This window comes from Paramacrobiotus metropolitanus, unplaced genomic scaffold (genome assembly GCF_019649055.1).
Source record: "Paramacrobiotus metropolitanus isolate TYO unplaced genomic scaffold, Prichtersi_v1.0 Parri_scaffold0000279, whole genome shotgun sequence".
Lineage (NCBI taxonomy): Eukaryota > Metazoa > Tardigrada > Eutardigrada > Parachela > Macrobiotidae > Paramacrobiotus > Paramacrobiotus metropolitanus.
The window spans coordinates 14,438-31,905 of record NW_026570499.1 but is presented as its reverse complement, the minus strand read 5'-3'; the positions used below and the strand labels follow the sequence as shown (position 1 = coordinate 31,905).

The 17,468-nt window shown below is 40.8% G+C and overlaps 2 protein-coding genes across 5 annotated transcripts; one reads left to right on the top strand and one right to left on the bottom strand.

Annotated features, from left to right (window-relative positions):
• Positions 1-1,495: 1,495 nt before the first annotated feature.
• LOC129601813 (uncharacterized) lies at positions 1,496-10,185 on the top strand. Of its 3 annotated transcripts, none has more exons than XM_055500715.1 (15): positions 1,496-1,960; positions 2,791-3,141; positions 3,218-3,301; positions 3,940-4,050; positions 4,548-4,757; positions 5,672-5,759; positions 6,068-6,454; positions 7,056-7,250; positions 7,378-7,911; positions 8,036-8,250; positions 8,417-8,546; positions 8,712-8,849; positions 8,927-9,082; positions 9,227-9,352; positions 9,685-10,185. In XM_055500715.1, the coding sequence occupies exons 2-15, from the start codon at positions 3,075-3,077 to the stop codon at positions 9,767-9,769; spliced, it is 2,526 nt and encodes an 841-aa protein (XP_055356690.1). In that variant the 5' UTR covers positions 1,496-1,960; positions 2,791-3,074; the 3' UTR covers positions 9,770-10,185. The 3 variants fall into 3 exon arrangements, with proteins under 3 accessions (XP_055356690.1, XP_055356691.1, XP_055356692.1); XM_055500716.1 differs by having other exon boundaries at positions 1,496-1,964; XM_055500717.1 differs by lacking the exon at positions 1,496-1,960 and adding an exon at positions 2,444-2,724.
• Positions 10,186-15,515: 5,330 nt separating this feature from the next.
• Positions 15,516-17,328, bottom strand: LOC129601818 (uncharacterized). Of its 2 annotated transcripts, none has more exons than XM_055500723.1 (2): positions 17,132-17,328; positions 15,516-16,411 (listed from the first exon to the last, which is right to left on the bottom strand). In XM_055500723.1, exons 1-2 carry the CDS (start codon positions 17,265-17,267, stop codon positions 15,960-15,962), a joined length of 588 nt encoding a protein of 195 aa, XP_055356698.1. In that variant the 5' UTR covers positions 17,268-17,328; the 3' UTR covers positions 15,516-15,959. The 2 variants fall into 2 exon arrangements, with proteins under 2 accessions (XP_055356698.1, XP_055356699.1); XM_055500724.1 differs by having other exon boundaries at positions 15,516-16,306.
• Positions 17,329-17,468: the final 140 nt, after the last annotated feature.

Here is a 17,468-nt window from a genome sequence, read left to right as displayed (position 1 = left end):
AATTTTTGAAGCTTCTTGAAAATAAGATGCCGCTGCAAGCCTCGAAAAAGATGGTTGCGCTCACGATATAAATAAGAAATGTGCACTGATTACGAAAATTTTGCATCGAACGTGAAGACAAGAAGATAAACCACTGGCCATAAGCGCAAGCATTCCCATGGAAATATTGTTAATCGTACCGATTCGTACGGCAGCTTCCAGTCGCAAGATTGTTCCGGCGGATCCAAGCATAACTATATGACGCCTTTGGCTAACGTAAAAGCACTGATCCTCAGCTGCGAAGTTTTTTGTCCTAAACTCGCCTTTTTTGCATCGGTTTCAATTAGCATCCTAGAATGCCTTTGAATTATGTTACACAGGTATATGCAACATTCACAGTTCAGTTTTATGTGTAAAGGCCTAAAGGGTTAAGGTAAGAGATTCCAAAAGAGAAAGAGATTTCAGAATATGCTCGATCGTATATGCGTACTGCAGAATTGAGACGAGGTGACCTTTGGATAAGAAAGCATAAAGCCTAAGACACACCATAAGAGCAACGGCAATTACGGCATAACCTCTTTTTATGAGGCAAGCAGGGTATGTTAAACGTTGATCTCATCATGAACCGAGCTGGATTTGCAATCTTCGTTTTCCATTGATTATAAACAAACGAACTCTGGATCTAACCCGATCCGCACGTATGATTCCAAACGATCGTGCAGCGAGCATAAACGGATAAGATTTCGAGCACCCAGTGGATCGCTTGCGAATACCCAGAAGTGCAGAACTGATTAATTCAAAATGTCAGTAACGGTAATATTCAGCCATCATGCGCGACAACACCTTTTTGGTATCAAAACTGCTCCCAAATTTTTCTTCATCTTTTGACGCATTGGTTGGCAGGCTTTATCCAGACCTAGATCCTGTTATAACAGAAGCTGGTTCGTGAGATCTCCTATAAATTAAAATGAAATTCAATAAAAGCGTCACAAAATACAATCATTCTGGATTATTATTGTGCAATTAGGTAACAGACGTCACTATATTAGAATATTACTTACTTCGGTACTCGTACAGTATCAGGAGGTTCGTGTCTGTTTAGAAGTACTTCGACATTTTTCGCATTTCGGACATTTCCACAATATGTTCGGAACGCGAGAAACGTCGTCGAAGTACGGTATCATTAGATTAAATAATAAATTACGTAAACAGAATTTCAAAATGCCGGCAGAGGTCCAGCAAGTGCCTCTGGAAGACCATATGCATTAGCAGATGCAAAGCCGCTATAGCAGAGTGTGTTGTGCCATGATCGAGTGCAAACTTGCAAACCAGCTACTTTGCGTTACTATGCTTTGAATTCAGATTCCACATTTGGCAAAATTCCAACTAACGCTAAAGACAGCAAATGTTATTACAGTAAGTAATAATTTTTTTACCAAGCGTACCTGTGTCTGCTTCGGATTGCTCGGAATTCAGACTAGGGTAGTATTGCTGTTGTTTTACATGTTACCGTACGGAGTAGTAATGCCGCCTGTAAATACCGCCTTCTACATCCGGCAAAAATCAATAACTTTCGTACCAAACGGCTCGCTGTACGGTAGACCAGGCTGATCCCTATCTCCGAGCCTCCGACTCTTTACGGTTAGCTGATCTGAATCGTATTGACTGCTCCCAAGTCCCAACGAAAAATTCTGTACTGGTATTTACTTGGTGGTTTCTCGTTGAGATTGCCATTTCTTTGGGGTTTTTGAACTTTTTGGATTCAGTTGCTAGTAGATCGTGAAATGGTTTGTGATGGTGGATCATTCCAGCTATGCGAGATGGAGATGATAGACTAAGGGTGTCGGTTTCTTTAGTCCTCACAGTCAGCTTTGAATCTGCCCTTGGAGACATCTTTCGTGCTGATAATTTTTTCCTTTGCTGGGTTTGCAATTCCAATCGAGAAATCTCGGTGCTGACTTTGTCCATGGTTTCAGATTCGGTAAGTAGAACGAACATTTATCCCACATGAGCCCTAGAATTGATAAAAAGAAAGATTTCGTTGATTTTAAAAATTTTCGAATGTGTTTCTTCTGCAGATTGAGTTAGTTTTTCAGATTTTTGACAGTATTTGAAAATTACTTACAAATAATAATTATTGGTTGATTATCCGTATCGGCTTTATTTTATATTTCGTTGTCACCGCGCTAGAATATGAAGTCTGGTACAGTTTACGAAGATCTGAAGTTTGGTGATTTACAGTACAACAACAACGTTTAAACATGTATCGATATCGAATTTTTGTGGTTGTTCAAATGTAAATTTGACAACCTGTGGTACACGTGCTGGAGTGTGTCGATATTCACAATCAGTAGTATGAATGCTTGGTTTTCAAATACCTGCGCTGACTGTACACCACGGTTCTTGAATTGACGGTATATGGAACTGTATAATTTGGGCGTGAAGAGCAGAAAACAGTTTGTGTAGGATCAGCAGAATTTGCGCAATCCGATCCGTAAGGATCGTGACATACGGTGTTTTATGTAATTCGCACCTTCCGGCAGCCTGTGACAGCTAATCTAGCTTTTACAACCATATAATTTATCGATTGCCAACCTTGTAAAAACGGCTGTTAAGACGTATAGAGAATGTACGTACTGGCAGTTATTCAGTGAATTTCCGTCTCGTTGAACGTTGATTACCACGTCCATTATACTGATGGAACATTTAAAAACAGTAAAATGATCTGTCTGTCTGGTCGCGCTCGTAAGTAATTAGTAGCGTATGGTAAATTATTCACTTTATGCTCATGGCGTCTGGACATTTTTGCAGTTCCTGCCAGTGTCATGCAGTCCGCTGCCGCCGGATGATCCGTTTGGAAGGAGGGGAATTGTCAATTGTTTTATCATCTCCGTTCGTCCTCTGTCGCGCCCATTTCCAGCTACACACACACATTTCTGTCTGACGTATCTGCCGCGCGGGGAGATGGGGCTTAAGTGAAAAATCGTGCTGTTGACTGTTGTGCCGCGGACGGCCATTCCCCGTCAACAATTCCATGCCTCACTACCCCGACGGAATTTCCAGAAGGTGTCCTGAACTGTGTATGCGGTGATCCCATGGTGATGTTCCGTCTAATTTATCCGGATCTCTCAAGATATCATTGCCTGCCGTATAAAAATGGGGGTAAACAGCACCCCCTTCCCCTCATTTCGCGCTCGTGGAACGATTTTCTGACAGATTGAATGTGATGTTTTTACAGGTCTCCGGAGGCTTGTAGTTCTCTGCGTTCTTGTTATTATCTTCGTTTACGGAATCCAATCGATTCTCATATCCAAGTCAAGTGGTAAGATACGGCTTAACCAATATGCTCCGCACACGGTGAAGGGGCTTTATGTTTACCGTGATTCTATTTATTTTGATTAATTCACTGAAATGTCCGTTTTCCCGTGTAGAAAATATGGGTAGGTTTCATTATATAATGCGTATTGAGTTTAATCATGTGGACATTAATCATTTTTCCGGAGTGAAAAATCGATAGAAATCATGGGGGCTGATCCGTACATATCGGGTCCCTAACGAAAGGACCACACATTGTGCTGCTTTCCTTCCGGGAAAGGCTGCTTTTTCCCCTGCTTCGGCTTTTCCTCTCTAATCCCTGTAATGGCATACCGTAGACTGTAGGGCCGTATTCGACACTTTTTTCAGTGTAATCCCTGGCAGGCAGACATTTCTTTATTTGTTTTGATCATGTTTCTGAGACAGTGTGGACTTTTGTCTGTGCTGGCTTTAGTCGATTCTTTGGTTTGTTTCCCGTTGGATAAATATGGATTGTTCAACTGGCGGGCAGTTTTTCCAGTGTGTATTTGTTAGTGCAGCCAGTGTATGCCCGCGGGTTACAGGCATGCAGTAAAAATAAGGTTCCTTAGTGTGTTTGGAATGATCCTGTTTGTTTGCTCATGCGGATCGTTTGCATTTTGACAGCCAGCCTATCAGATGTCGCGACGACAGATCCTGCGATACGATTCCGTGGATCATCCGACAGGTCAACCGGAGATAATTACCGCAGGCCGGCGGTCCCGGAGTCTCCCGAAGGTAACTCCGATTTACCTTACAACACTTTCATTGTTTTATATTTAATTTATCTCCTTTTTTAGTTGATGGTATGCTAAATACCTCTTTAATGCATTTTTTTATTTCAACTTGTTTTTGTGTGTTTCTGCGTTCTTCTGATAAATTTACAGTGAGACTTCTTTTTGTTTAAAAATGTTGTGGCAGTAAACTACCATAAAAAGTAAAAGTATACTTAGAGGGACCGTGGAACTACTATTTGGCCGCTCAACTGCTAAGTTAGAGAGGACGTCAAGCTGCTGTTTTAAGTGTTCGGGAACCCGATAGCTCGTAAGCTCAGATTTCGAAAAGTTGTTTCATAAGGTCATTTTATTCCAGCATGGGCCACGCTTCATTACTTGTTGTAGATGTTTTTGAAAAATTTTCTCGTATTGTTTTGAATTGTTAACGCAGGTATTAGATGAGGAGCAGTATTGTGATAATTTCCATAAATGTTAAAATGTTCTTTTTTCGTTATATAGACCGCTGTAAAAGTCTCAGCTCAAGTGATCCCTGTGAAGTGCCATATTTTCCCTATCGAGTTTCTGTGGGCTATGGAGATCGAGCGCCCCAGATCTGCTGGAATTTGCGCAATGTTCCACTTAGGACCGCGCGGCCGGGAACGGTGACGGTAGTGGAATTAGCCGCCGCTGACGGCAATGTGATTAACGAAAAATCCTTTTCGGTTGATAGTAAGTGCCCAGATTACTCATATGTCCATTTCATGCGGGTAATTTCGGTCAAGTCGTGGTAGTAATGGGAGAGACTCCTGCTATGAAGTCAAAAGAAATAAGCTAGGCTGTGTTAATAAAAAATCGGACTGTGGACAGATTGTGGCAGATAAAAATTCTTTATGCTTGAATATTCGACGTGTTTCAGTAGCTGTTGCGTTGAATTTAGAAAAGATTTGAATTTTTCATTTACCGGTAGATGCTGGCATTTAGTTTTAATCCGCATCGAGTTGTGACAAAGATTAAGAGAGCAGTTTTAACGAAATCAGTATGAAACTTATCACAGTTTTTTGTCTTGAATGTGCAGTCAGCTGAAACGCGTTTATGTTCAGCACTTTATAGTGTGTTATCTTCCATATCGATTAGAGTACATTTCTTTATTTGATTGATTATTGATAGAATTTCCACTCCATTTGTTCATGATGAATATATGCGAAAATTTGATTATTTCTTCATACTGAAAAAATACAGCACCCGGTATTACTCTTTTTTCTTCACTTGGCGTATCGGATTTATGTGTTTGCATTCGGCACTCAAGAGCTACCAACAGTCGGCTTCGATTACATAGTCGTTAAAATATTGTTCTGTTGGATCGATTTTCCGGTGCCCGGGTGCAACCGTGGTCGATCTGATTGTAATATGTTTTAGTGATGTTCTGAGCATCTCTGCTTCATTGCTCGTTTTGTACAGACACGGTATGCAAGCACTGCAGAGTGCAGAATCAAATAAATTATATACGTTGCAAAGACTGCTAATGGGAGCGGTTTAATTTCCTGTTGACGTGATAGGCTTTGTTCTTACGACATAAGTTTCCGGTTTAATTACTTATAATAACAGTGCTCGCGTAATATAATGGCATTTATTATATCTTGTAGGTCCAAAGATCCTCGCAAATTTCCTTGCTCAACTTAGGTCGACGCGCAATGACTCGTATATTGTGATGGCCACATGGAACGCTGTTCCGTAAGCTTCTAAAAATTCGGGCCGTTCGGCTATCTTCTGAAATATGTGTTTTTAAAGAATTACTAATAAAACTCACTTAATGGAATCAACTGAAACGATTGGTACGATTGATATTGTTTGGTACGCTGAAAAAATGTAGTTTAAAGTTCGAATGCTGGTAGTTCATATGCCGTTGCCTTAATACTTAGTTTAGAAACGTCAGTAGTATCATAAATGAGTTGAGACGTACATCGTTTGCCACATAGGAACGAGTATTTCCAATAACTTTTCTGTGGTTTATGGTTTTGATTTATGGCGTACTGTTTTAGGTTCTCACCTACTCTACTCAGTCATTTAAAATCTGTGGGCACCTTAGTGAATCCGAAATTCCAAGGACAGCAGCTGCAGTTTTATCTTTTGGGACAGAAGGGGCTTTTGCCGGGTCGCGGAATCTCCGATGTGCAGCTCTTCAACTCCAGTCCAGCCTTGGATCAGACGGGCTGTGTGCCGCCCTTAGCATCTTCTCTCGGCAACGAGGTGGATCATGATTTCGTTAACAGTAATCCGGGTTATTTACTGGCTGGGGAGTTTAAATTGGGTTCAGGTTCACCGAACTGTGGAATGGCCAGTCCCTGTGAGGGACTCAAAATACCCATGCATATCTACACCGGCAAGGACCATAATGACCCACCTAAACTGTGCATAGACGGAAATTAGTAAGTGCAATTCTCGAAGGGATTTGTTATTCTTATCATTAATAGTCCACGTAGTGTGAAAACACGCCTGGAATATGTTAGTATTAGAACAGCATTACGGGATGTAAGTTATGTAACCTAAGATAATTTCTCGGTTCCTAATATTATCTCATTGCCGTCATTGATTAGGTGGTATAGTAAAATGTCAGTTTAATTTGGCTTTTTTTTGATAAATTCTTGTTAGTCTTTGGTTACTGTAAAGCGAAGCGTTTAACTGCTGTTATTTTACATCACAGTTCGTTCTACTTTTAAATTTACATTTCTGCTTTTACATTTCTTTCTAACGTTAAGAAAGTATTTTTAATGTTTAACTTATTACAGCTCGTAATGCGCATTGAATGTGCTAGTGTGAATGCAACATAAAAGCTAGCAAAGTGAATTAAGTAATTCGCCAAAAATTCCCACTGGGATGGAAGACGTAATTTCTTTTATTGCTACAAGTGATATCATGGGTATAACTCTCATGCATGTTCGATCCATCAATGTCCTGGCATTTTGATGGAAAAGAGAAAAAAGAGAGTACATATTTATGGTTGCATGCCTAAATATTATACTATTGCAGTGTGTTTGAGAATAAAATCAATAACGGAGGCCGTGGCATGAATATCGCGGTTATTGATGGATTTACTGGGACAGTATTACGTGTGGCTAATTACGACACCTGGGGTACGGAGAGTACCATGCTGGAAGTATTTCTGGAGGATTTACAGACCAATGAAATTGCTGTGATTTTCACGCATGACGAAGCTACCACAAAGCAAGTGTCCACAGTTTAAAATTGTTATGGCTTGCATAGTGAATACGAAACTGTTTTAATTTTCGAAGTGGATGCAGCTGAATAACATGGTGTTTTCTCTTTAGTACAATTGTTGATTTGCTTCCAGGTTGTCCGAACTATCGAGAACTCTCTTTTTCGAGTTGGGTAGCAGTCGAATTTATGATCTCAAATTTCGTGCGGCATGGTTTATGATTGGCCAGAAAGGCATTCGTGGCTTCACTGGATTCGAACGGTTGAACATTGGTGAGAAGACCAACTGGGCGGATGTGATCGACGAGCGTCTCTGCATTCCCCGACGGCTGGACGGGTTTCTGGCACGACCGGATCCCCTGCCGGAAACACGCAATCTCCAGCGTCTAACCTTCTGCAGCCTGTATCGAGGCTATGGGGACTTCTGCATTAAAGAGCGCCCATTATCACCGCTCCTCCCCGCTAAATTGGCCGATGTGACGCTGGTTAACAGTCCGATTTACAACGATCTCACTGCCATCCTGGTGATTGCCGGGCGCTCTAAGAACGCCCTGCGAATGCTAATGGAGACGCTGTTGGGGCAGCCGGGTATTAATCCCCGTCAGACGCGCATTGTCGATCGCTATCATTATAACAGTACGGAAATCAGAGATCTCGTTGGGCTCTTCAAGTAAGCATACGTCCTAGAGTATCTAACACCAGTTTATTTTGTGATAGATATACAAAAATCCTTAATAATTATATCTCATATCTTGCCAAATACCTGTCTACATGGGGGTGATGATTGTTTGTAGTTTCCATCTGACGTTTTCGACATTTACTGGATCTTACGCACAATTTTTGAAAAGAGAAATTCAGGAAATGTTTGACGAATACAAACCCAGATACCTGATCGTTATCGAAGAAAACACACTGTTATCACCGGATTTCTTGCATTATTTTGCAACATTGGAGCCCATTTTTGAAGCTGATCCTACAGTCAAGGCCATCAGTGCCTGGAATGACAATGGTATCGGAAGTATTAGTATGGCTATCGGTAGTTTGTTTACGTAATACGTAGTCGATCGTCATTGCACTGTTATTTTGTTGTCTACTGAGTATAAGCTGTGTTTGCTTACAGTAATTTTAGAGTACGTGGGGCAATTTCACATTTACGCTAACGCTTTTTTTTGCAGGATATAACGAAACATCCGGAGACCTGAGCCGAATATACCGCGTTAATGGTTTTCCACACCAGGGTTTCTTGGTTACTCGAGCATTCTGGGAGTCTGTGACGCCAGTAATGGAGAAGTGCTGTGAGAAAAAGTATGCAAATATGATACTGCAACTATTTGTTATGAGCAGTATTTGCGTGTGTTTTTTAATGAAAACCGGAAGCCTGTGTCAGACTATAAGTGGCATATGTGTGCAGCAACCCGGAAATGTAAGCCACGGCAGCGATAAAATATTGCACTTACTTTTTTTTCGTAGCCCTTGGGAAGGATGGTTTGATAATATGGAAACGATTAGTATCTGGCCCGACACATCGAGAATTATGAAAATCCCGTTCACTGATCATACAAACGCACTTGCTCTCGAGCTGTTTGGCCGATCGCGGACTGTTAGCAGGTATCGTTCTACAATCTACATTTTGTCGTTAACTTGAAAATAAAACGCATCTGACTAACTCCATGTTATTATTGTAGGCAAAATGAAATCAAAGTGGAAAATACGTTTCCTGTGATAAAGGAGAAATATGATGCATTTCTCCACAGTGCCATTGCTGAATCACGCCATTTCGATATGAACCAGAAGGATCTGTGCGATAAAGCCCGCGAAATAAGTTTAAATGCGCCCAAAGAGTAAGTGGAAGTGGTTTTGTGAGGATTATTTTGGGTTAGGTGGGTTAGGTGTTTCGTGGGTTAGCACTTCGTGTTCGTTGTCTGAAAAACTTGTTATTTGCGTTCTGACGGTTTCACTTACTTAGTGTTCGTTTCTTTTATTAGGAAAGCGGTAGCTATTTTTCTGCCAGGAAATGCGACTGAAAAAGTCTGGTCGGAAACCTGCAAATGTTTTGGGTTATTTGCTGTTGAAGGTCATTCCGCAAGAGGTCGCTATAATCATACGCTGAGGTATGTCGTATGTACGAAATTGTCCCGAATATCGAGGTCCCGATGTCTTACTAGAATGGTTTTCGTATAAATAATTGTAGTTTGCTATTTATTATCATCGTACTCTCACCGGTTCCCTGCTGTCTGTATTCAGAAACAGTCGGTACAGCGTACAGTTATTAATTTTCTGACAGCCAGTTTTACAGTTACTCTTAATTTTACGGCTTTTTTATTTATCAGACTGCTGTAACGTGATTTTGGTTCTTGTTATTGTGTTAGAATTCGGTAAATTTTAGCATTTGACCCTTAATTAATTTAAGCGCGGAATGAGAGCATCTGCTTGTGTTTTGCAGTTTCACGTTTGGTGATGCGCGCCGTCTGGTGATCATTGTCGATGGACTGTATCCATTCCGTTCCACAGCATCTTCGCAGCCCTAGGATAACGACGGGGAGCAGTCATCCGGTGGGGCACGAGCGAAATTGTAGTAATCTCAACCATTCCATTGCTCTCTTTCTCTCTGCGACACTACGGTCATCGAGTTTTTACCATGTATAATTTGTTTTAGCTCTTTTATAGAATCTTTGACTAGAGTGTTTTAACTGCACATTTTGGTTTGGCGGTTTGATGATGTGATGACTTACGGTGCGACTTTTGAGATGTTCCAGATTTGATGCGGCACGGATCTCAATGCGGATCTGGACAGAGAGTTAGTTTGTTGAGCCGTCCAGAGTTTTACTATTTTATCTTTTGTTACCTTTGCTATGTGTTTCCGGTTTATTTATGAATCTGGTCAAAACAATGTGAGTGAGCCTTCATAAATGTTTTGCCATTTACATTAAAGTCGCCAGTTGAATGAACGATTCCATTCCGAAAAACGGTATACTCACGGCTTGGCGCCGAATGAATGTCTTCCCTTCTTTAGCAGAAATTGATGGGCGTTCTTCAAACAAGATAATTATATTCGAAGTATATAAACTCACGGAGATGATGATTTCTAGTTTGAGATTGTAAACTGACTTTTGCATAATTGTTTATGATACAAAAAGGTTTGAGCAAGCTTGTCGGACACACGGAAAATGTTAAAAATAGACTTCAGCATCGAAGTACAGATTAATCAACCTATTTGCCATTAATCAACCCGAAAAAAATTAGCTGCAGTCTTAATGAAGTAATGAAGTTTTGAAACTGAAAGTAATCCTGGTAGAAGTACATGCAGAAGATTTATTGATGAAACTGCTTGGCGGAAAAACTAAAAAAATCGCGATCATAGTTTGACAAGAAGGAATAACCGCAGGCCCGCAGCCACAGAAATCTGTAAATATTCGTAAAGTAATGTTATTTAGAAATTTAGTTTTTTTTGCTCTTGAAAATTGTGTTTCCGACTTCTTTGGCTACTGTACAATTTCTCTTGTATTTCCGTCACCAGTATCGACATTTTCAGATTGCACCGGTTTTTAGTGGTGGTATCTTCAGGTTGTGTTGTGTACCATGCGCGCATTTTGTACCATTCCCCAAGTAGAGTATATATTTATATTCTGTCTGCTGTATCGTACATCAATTTTACTCGTATGTAGTTTGCATTTTGCCCTTCACACAGTCCCTGGTAATTGCGGTACTGATTGATCGGGGCGGAAGTGATTCTATTACTGAGCATTTGAGCGTAAGCGTGACCAACTTCCTCCCAAAATGAAGAAGATCATGAAACCCCGTTTCATCGGCATGTGCGCCGCGATAGAACAGCGTTCACCTTCTGTAACCTTTCCGGTATGCGTTGTGCTGTGTCGGCAGTGTTTGCCTTTATTTGATCCATAGGACGGCTTCGTGTTTGATAAGAGTTCATTATAGGGACAAGCCGAATCCAACACCTACGATCAAATTGCACATTTGACTTTGCTGAATACCGAGCAATTTACAAAAATAGCAGGTCGGCAATATTCTCCATACACATGCACAGTAAATTAAATTTGACTCTGTGACTTGGGTCAACACTATTGGCCATTGTGACGCAGAACACGTGTTTTGCGCCGAGTAATGCGATATTTTTACCGGGAAACTGCGCATGCCAATATAATATAGCGAACGAAATTGTTTTATATTTACATTGTAATCAATAAAACTCTATTCATAATCAATACTGCGCACTATTGTGTGATATTTGAAAAACCTACAAAGTATTTGCAGTTTGCAGTTAATGTGCGTAGTCAGTAGCTCATTCCTGCGGTTGACCTTTAACAACGGCGCCCTATTTTTTCGTCATCTGCGTATACTGTCGCGTCGCGGAGGTTGGTAATTCAGAAACTAGTTTCAAAGAAACTGAAAACCGAATCGCAGGTTGTGGGTGCAGCATTTAATTGGCTAATGGAAGAACATACTTTTCGCTCCTACGTTTTAGCCGGCAGGTATCCAAAACCTCGTTCAGTTGGTGGCAGTAACGTCTAAGCATGGTGGTGTAGATAACACAGACAGACGTCAATGGCCTATTATTAAGTCAAAAAAGCCATCAGGTGTTTTTGAGGGCGGATGTAAATGTCGTCTTGTGTATAGTATGTCCTTTGTCAGCGACCTCTTATTGGCCATTCTAGGTCTTCCCATACGTGTTATTCATACACACCATTCACTGACCATATAAAAAATGTACGAGGCATTTTGGTCATAATTCAAAAGAAGCAGTTATACCGTGATACACTTAACCGAAAAGCTATGAACAAAATCCATACTGCGATACAGAAATTCAGAATGGAATGGATGTCAAACAGGTGCTGCGCATGGTCACAAGCCACAAGCGCAAAAACTCAATAACCGTCACTTATAATGCCGTTTTATTTCTCACGACCACTTCATACCATTAAAATTCATTACAACGTAATAAATGATTGCTAGGTTATTAAGGTTAATTTTAACTGCTGATGGCGCTGTTTACGTGCCTTAGCATGACCGTTGTAATTATATAATGGAAGCTTTTATAGCTTTACCAATAATTCTTTAAATCGATTGCCAGTGCCAGGAAGACGGAGAACCTGCAAAATAATGGAACAGAATGGAAGTGATTGACGGTGGTGTAGCCGCAAAGCAAACCACCATATGCAAGTTATAATTTGGTATAAACGTAGCTATTTTATTATTTCTATACACCTGGTCTTGCAGTGTCGAGCATATTTTGAAATAAATTACTGTTGCATCAAGTCAGAAGCCATATTAAATGTTAGGTGCATCAGAATAGGAAAGATATCGCTCCCATCGAAATTTATTTATTCTCGTAAGAGCACACAACAAACGTTAACCAGAGCCATGCTTCGTCTACATCATGTTTCACGAAATCGTTAATTGGTCTACAGTTTGCGTAACAGTTCAGTTTCAAGTTCGTTAAATAACATAAACAAATTTAACACAAAACCTTATAAAGCAATTCAGCGGGTTTATTAGTTTTGCATGTACGACCACATCCAAGTTTAAATTAAGCTCTTAAATGTTTTGCATGGCAAAATTAAATCAAATCGCAATAAATATAAAGAAAGATGACGGTGACTGTATTCGAACAAGAGGAACACGAAACGAAAATTATTAACAGATTTCTTTTTAATCCGGAACATTGTAATCGTTATTATCCACAGACCGAATTTTAAGGAAAGTGGAATGTGTAAAAATTGTTGACGCATGCTACCACGTGCACTCTGTATGTAAATCGACTGCATTCTGTGTATTGCTGACATTTACACCCGGCATCCGCGGCCAGCGATCTTTAGCCTAAGAATTCACTGGCGTCCATCCGTTTGTGCGGTATTCGGCTAAGGTACTCTTCGGGTGCGTAGGCCGTAAGGTAATCCATATTCAGATGGCGCCGTAATTCCTCCAAGAGACCCATGAGTCGGCGATATTCGGCTCGGGTTATGCAGGTGCCGCTTTTAATGCCGCCGGCATCCAGGCTAACGATGCCCTTTTCTGCAACAACACCAGTCAACTGTAAAAGAACATTCGCGTGTCTTTTATCATTTTCGCAGTGAATACTTGTTTACTGGCGCGGTGTCTCTAAGGTCACCCTTACCTTTTATCTGGTTCAATAAGGCGTAACCGTGACTAGACTTAGTAATTAGTTCACTATTGATGACCTTACCAGGCGTGCACTGTGTAAGCCAGGCACCCGCCCTTGATAGAAAATATGCAACCGTGTAACTGAAAACACACTTAATCAAGCTAATACACTAGGGACTGAAATTTGAAATCAAAAACAGATTTGCAACATTTTTAAACATCATAACCATGCTTGTTTTGTGGTTTACAAAATAATACCCTTCATGCACTAGCATAAACAGGCATGACCACTGCAATAAGCACTAGCGTGTTTGCAGGTCTGATGACCTTTGCAATGCGAAACGCGTTTCTTGTTTTTCGCTAGATTTTAATTCAATAACGAATTGGTCAAGCCATACTAGGTACAGTTTTTTCCCATGCTGATTGATTTGATTGGTAACAAACAGGATTACGTTAAAGTATACCGTAGTACTGCATTTCCGCCAGAAGGCTGTCAAAGTAAATTGGTTGATCCATGACTGTAGCCTGGATTTAATAAGTCTAGACACTGAACGCTGAGTACATGGCTTCACTTATATGATGAGCATTTCACTTGCTCTTTGAAAACAACTTTTAAAAAACAAAATGATGATATTTGCGCTGGGGTTTGCTGCTAGCTGACTGCTTCTGAACATTTTTTTGTCGTCAGTTAAGAGCAGTGTGAAGGTTTTAACAAAATGCAATGACTACGCGTTACATACTCTTTCATAAAGCAGCCTATGTATGTAGACTGGTGGCTGTAAGCCTGTACCACAGATCATTGAGTACAGTATTAATCGTAAAAACTAACTGCTATGTAGCCAATGTTACATTGTGCCGTGACCTTTGCAGTCAAACAAATCGCACTGCCGCGTTACGTTTTTCAATCAAAGCGTACAACCGCCGTGATGGTATACGTGATTGCTTTCATAATAAAAAATAAGGATTAGTGTTGTGCAATGGTACTTTAAGCAAAAACAGATTTTACCCAATCGTACCGTATGCTACAATATATATTGTACTGTATGCCATAGCTTACCTGGCTCCTGATCTTGTCCCTCTTGTCGAATGATTGCCCCGTTTACCAAGCAGGCGCACACCAGTGCACATAACGCCACGATCAGGACAGTGTTGGCCATGGTGCTAATACGGGAAAAAAGCGTATATGATAATGCTATACGAAACCCGAGTATCCGGTACTATGGCTAACAAAGTGTATCCCGGTACGTAAATCTGTGGAAATTTACAAGAAAATTGACAGCCGTAAATTGTCCGACGCAGCGGGTGGTTTAAAAGTGAATGCTTAACTGGATCGCCGGCGCCGCGGTTATATACACATCAATTGCACCCGGGATTCAACGACGTTCATTTCAATTAATCACCAGTGGATTAAACCGGGAACTGTGCTGTCGAGCAGAGCGTCGGTGGTGAGAGCCGGGAGAGACTGATGTATATACGCACCGGCAGACATACATGTGTTGCAGTCAAGTACTTAACGTTTGGGAAACGATGTTGGGCAATGCATATTTCATGGTCACATTATCCGGTGGTATACGTCCGACATCCGTCATTGTACATTGGGTACAAAGGACGTTTCCCCGTGCGAGCGTGCCCGCGTTTTCCCCTTCCATTAATATTTTTCCAGCGTAGATGATGACACTCTGGTGGTTTCGTTATGCAAATCTAATGGTCTGCTCTGGCACATGTGACCCCAGCTAAATCAACAGATCGTTGTTGAACCAGCTTTGAATAGCTTCACTATATAAATGTTGTTAATTGCATGTATACTGTTTACCGTGAAGGATGCGGCTTGGGTGATGAGAAAAGTCCGGCCAAAAGCAATTATGTGGTTCTAGTCTGCTAACTCGAGCTCTTCTAAAACAGCACAGTATTTCTCGAAAAAATTACTTACTGCTAGTGTATAATTTAAACTTACGATAAAAACTTCGCATTCGATACTTTTTTATCTCTTGCCCGTGCGCATTACATATTAAAACATACCGTACATTTTGTATAAGATACTGGGAATTGTGATACAATTATTCAGGGAACATTTTTGTAAAGGTTTTAATGACGATGTACCGATCCACTGCAAATTGTCAATCGACGGAATAGTGATTCTACACGGTTGGGAAAAGGAAGCTTTATTTTGGTTGGTAAACAACATTTTTAAAAGAAAATGCAAATATAACGCGCTTCTTATAAAAGTACAGTGCAACGTACGCATTGGTACAATGCGGAATATATATATAATCGGATTAGTACAAGCTCAAATGTTAAACAAGTGCTTCTAGCAAGAACTGTATACACTGTTTTGTGTAGAAGTAAATGTTAAAACTACTGTACAGTTGTAAAAAACTGTACAGGTATAGGGTACAAACATTTGCGTACTATAAGACGCAGTTATGATCAAATATGGAAAAACCGAAAGGTCAATGGCTGTGTTCTCTTGGTGTCCGCTGTGTGAATTGACAGGTGGTTTTGGCGTCATTCCCGGAATCCTGTGTATCAATATTTCCCAGCATATACCGGCCAGTCAGCCGCGTACATCTCTTTCATTGTCCAACGGGGAAAACAGCATTACCATGGCTGATTCATTAGAGAGCGCCATTTTTCCGCGCGAAGTGCCCGGGGCTGCATTAGCCAAATGGCTGCCGGACCGAACACCGCCCGACTATAAGTGCCGCTTCCTGCGATTCTGGGCACAGTGACGACATCATCATCTGACTCACCATCAGTGAGGACCGTACCGGCATCCCCCCACTCGGGTAGGCCGGTGCGTTTTCCCACTCTCCATCCATAGCTGGTGGGATAGTCAATGAAGGACGATAGGCCGGATGATGATGATGATGATGTTGACGATGAGCGAGCACTACGCTTGCCCAAATACCAGGGGGCCTCTTCGGCGAATTTGTTCCGTTCATCTTCTAGAAAAGCGCTACGTTTAGAATTCATAAATCGTAGATAGGCCGACAGCTTTAGTGCCAGCACATCCGGATCGCACGGACTGTTGCAGGCCATATATAAACTGCCTGTAATTAAAACAGACGAAACTGGTGTATAAAAGTCAAAATCGTACATAATAGAGCTTTGAAACAGTGGACGTCACTTCACTTTGTCACTTTGCTGGTTAAAACTATTTCCGGTCTGCCGCCGGACAGCAATTACCTTTCTTAGAGTGCTTATTTTATGCACAAAGTTTTACCGGTTTAAAGATACAGGTTTTTTTTAAAACATAGGATATACAGACAGCTGACGGATGAGCTCAACCATCTCAAAACAATAAATTTGTACAGCTGCGCGTGCCAGCTTATTCGTGCGGAAAACTGCCTATTGAAGTTTTACGTATTTAACATAATTCAAAAGCTCCAGTGGCTAATTGTCCACAAATGTCAGTTGATTGCATTGATCGATTTGATAGAGGCTGCGCATTAGTTGCAGTATTAGTTTTACGTTCATCTATCTTCTGTTGTAGTCGTTTCTAAGTTTACATAAGGATTCTCAAAACTTTACAACAGCGCAAGTCAAATTACAGAGTAATTTCTGTATCGACATAATTTTCAAAAATATATTTAAATAAAAACCCATTTCAAATTTTAGGGTTTACCCTTCTTCCACTGCATTTAAATAAAATATAAATTAAGCACACAAAGATTTTTCACGGTAAGCTGTACGATCGCTACATCAATCCAAAATGCTTTTATCTGCAGTCACATGTAAAAATATAATCTACTAGCTACGTTCACACTTACTCAAATTTCTGATAAATTTTTCATCCACAACATCGTCTGCCGAAGTTTGCGGGATATCGATAAGAACAAATATGCACACCACAAGGAGTGGAACGTTGTGGAGACTACTAGGAGAAAAGCGAAGCCGGTGCGCCATGGTATTTGTTAGCGTTACCGTATTTTGACTATACCGTTGGACACAAAACTGTATCAAACGATTTTCCTACCCAAATTCAAATCTGTTTGCCGTTCGTTATATACAAAGCTACTCTGTAGCACTCTGCTGGTCAGTGTCGTGTTATGCTCATAGTTCTGGCTTCCAGGGGTGATAACGGTTCGGGTGTACGCATGTCGACAC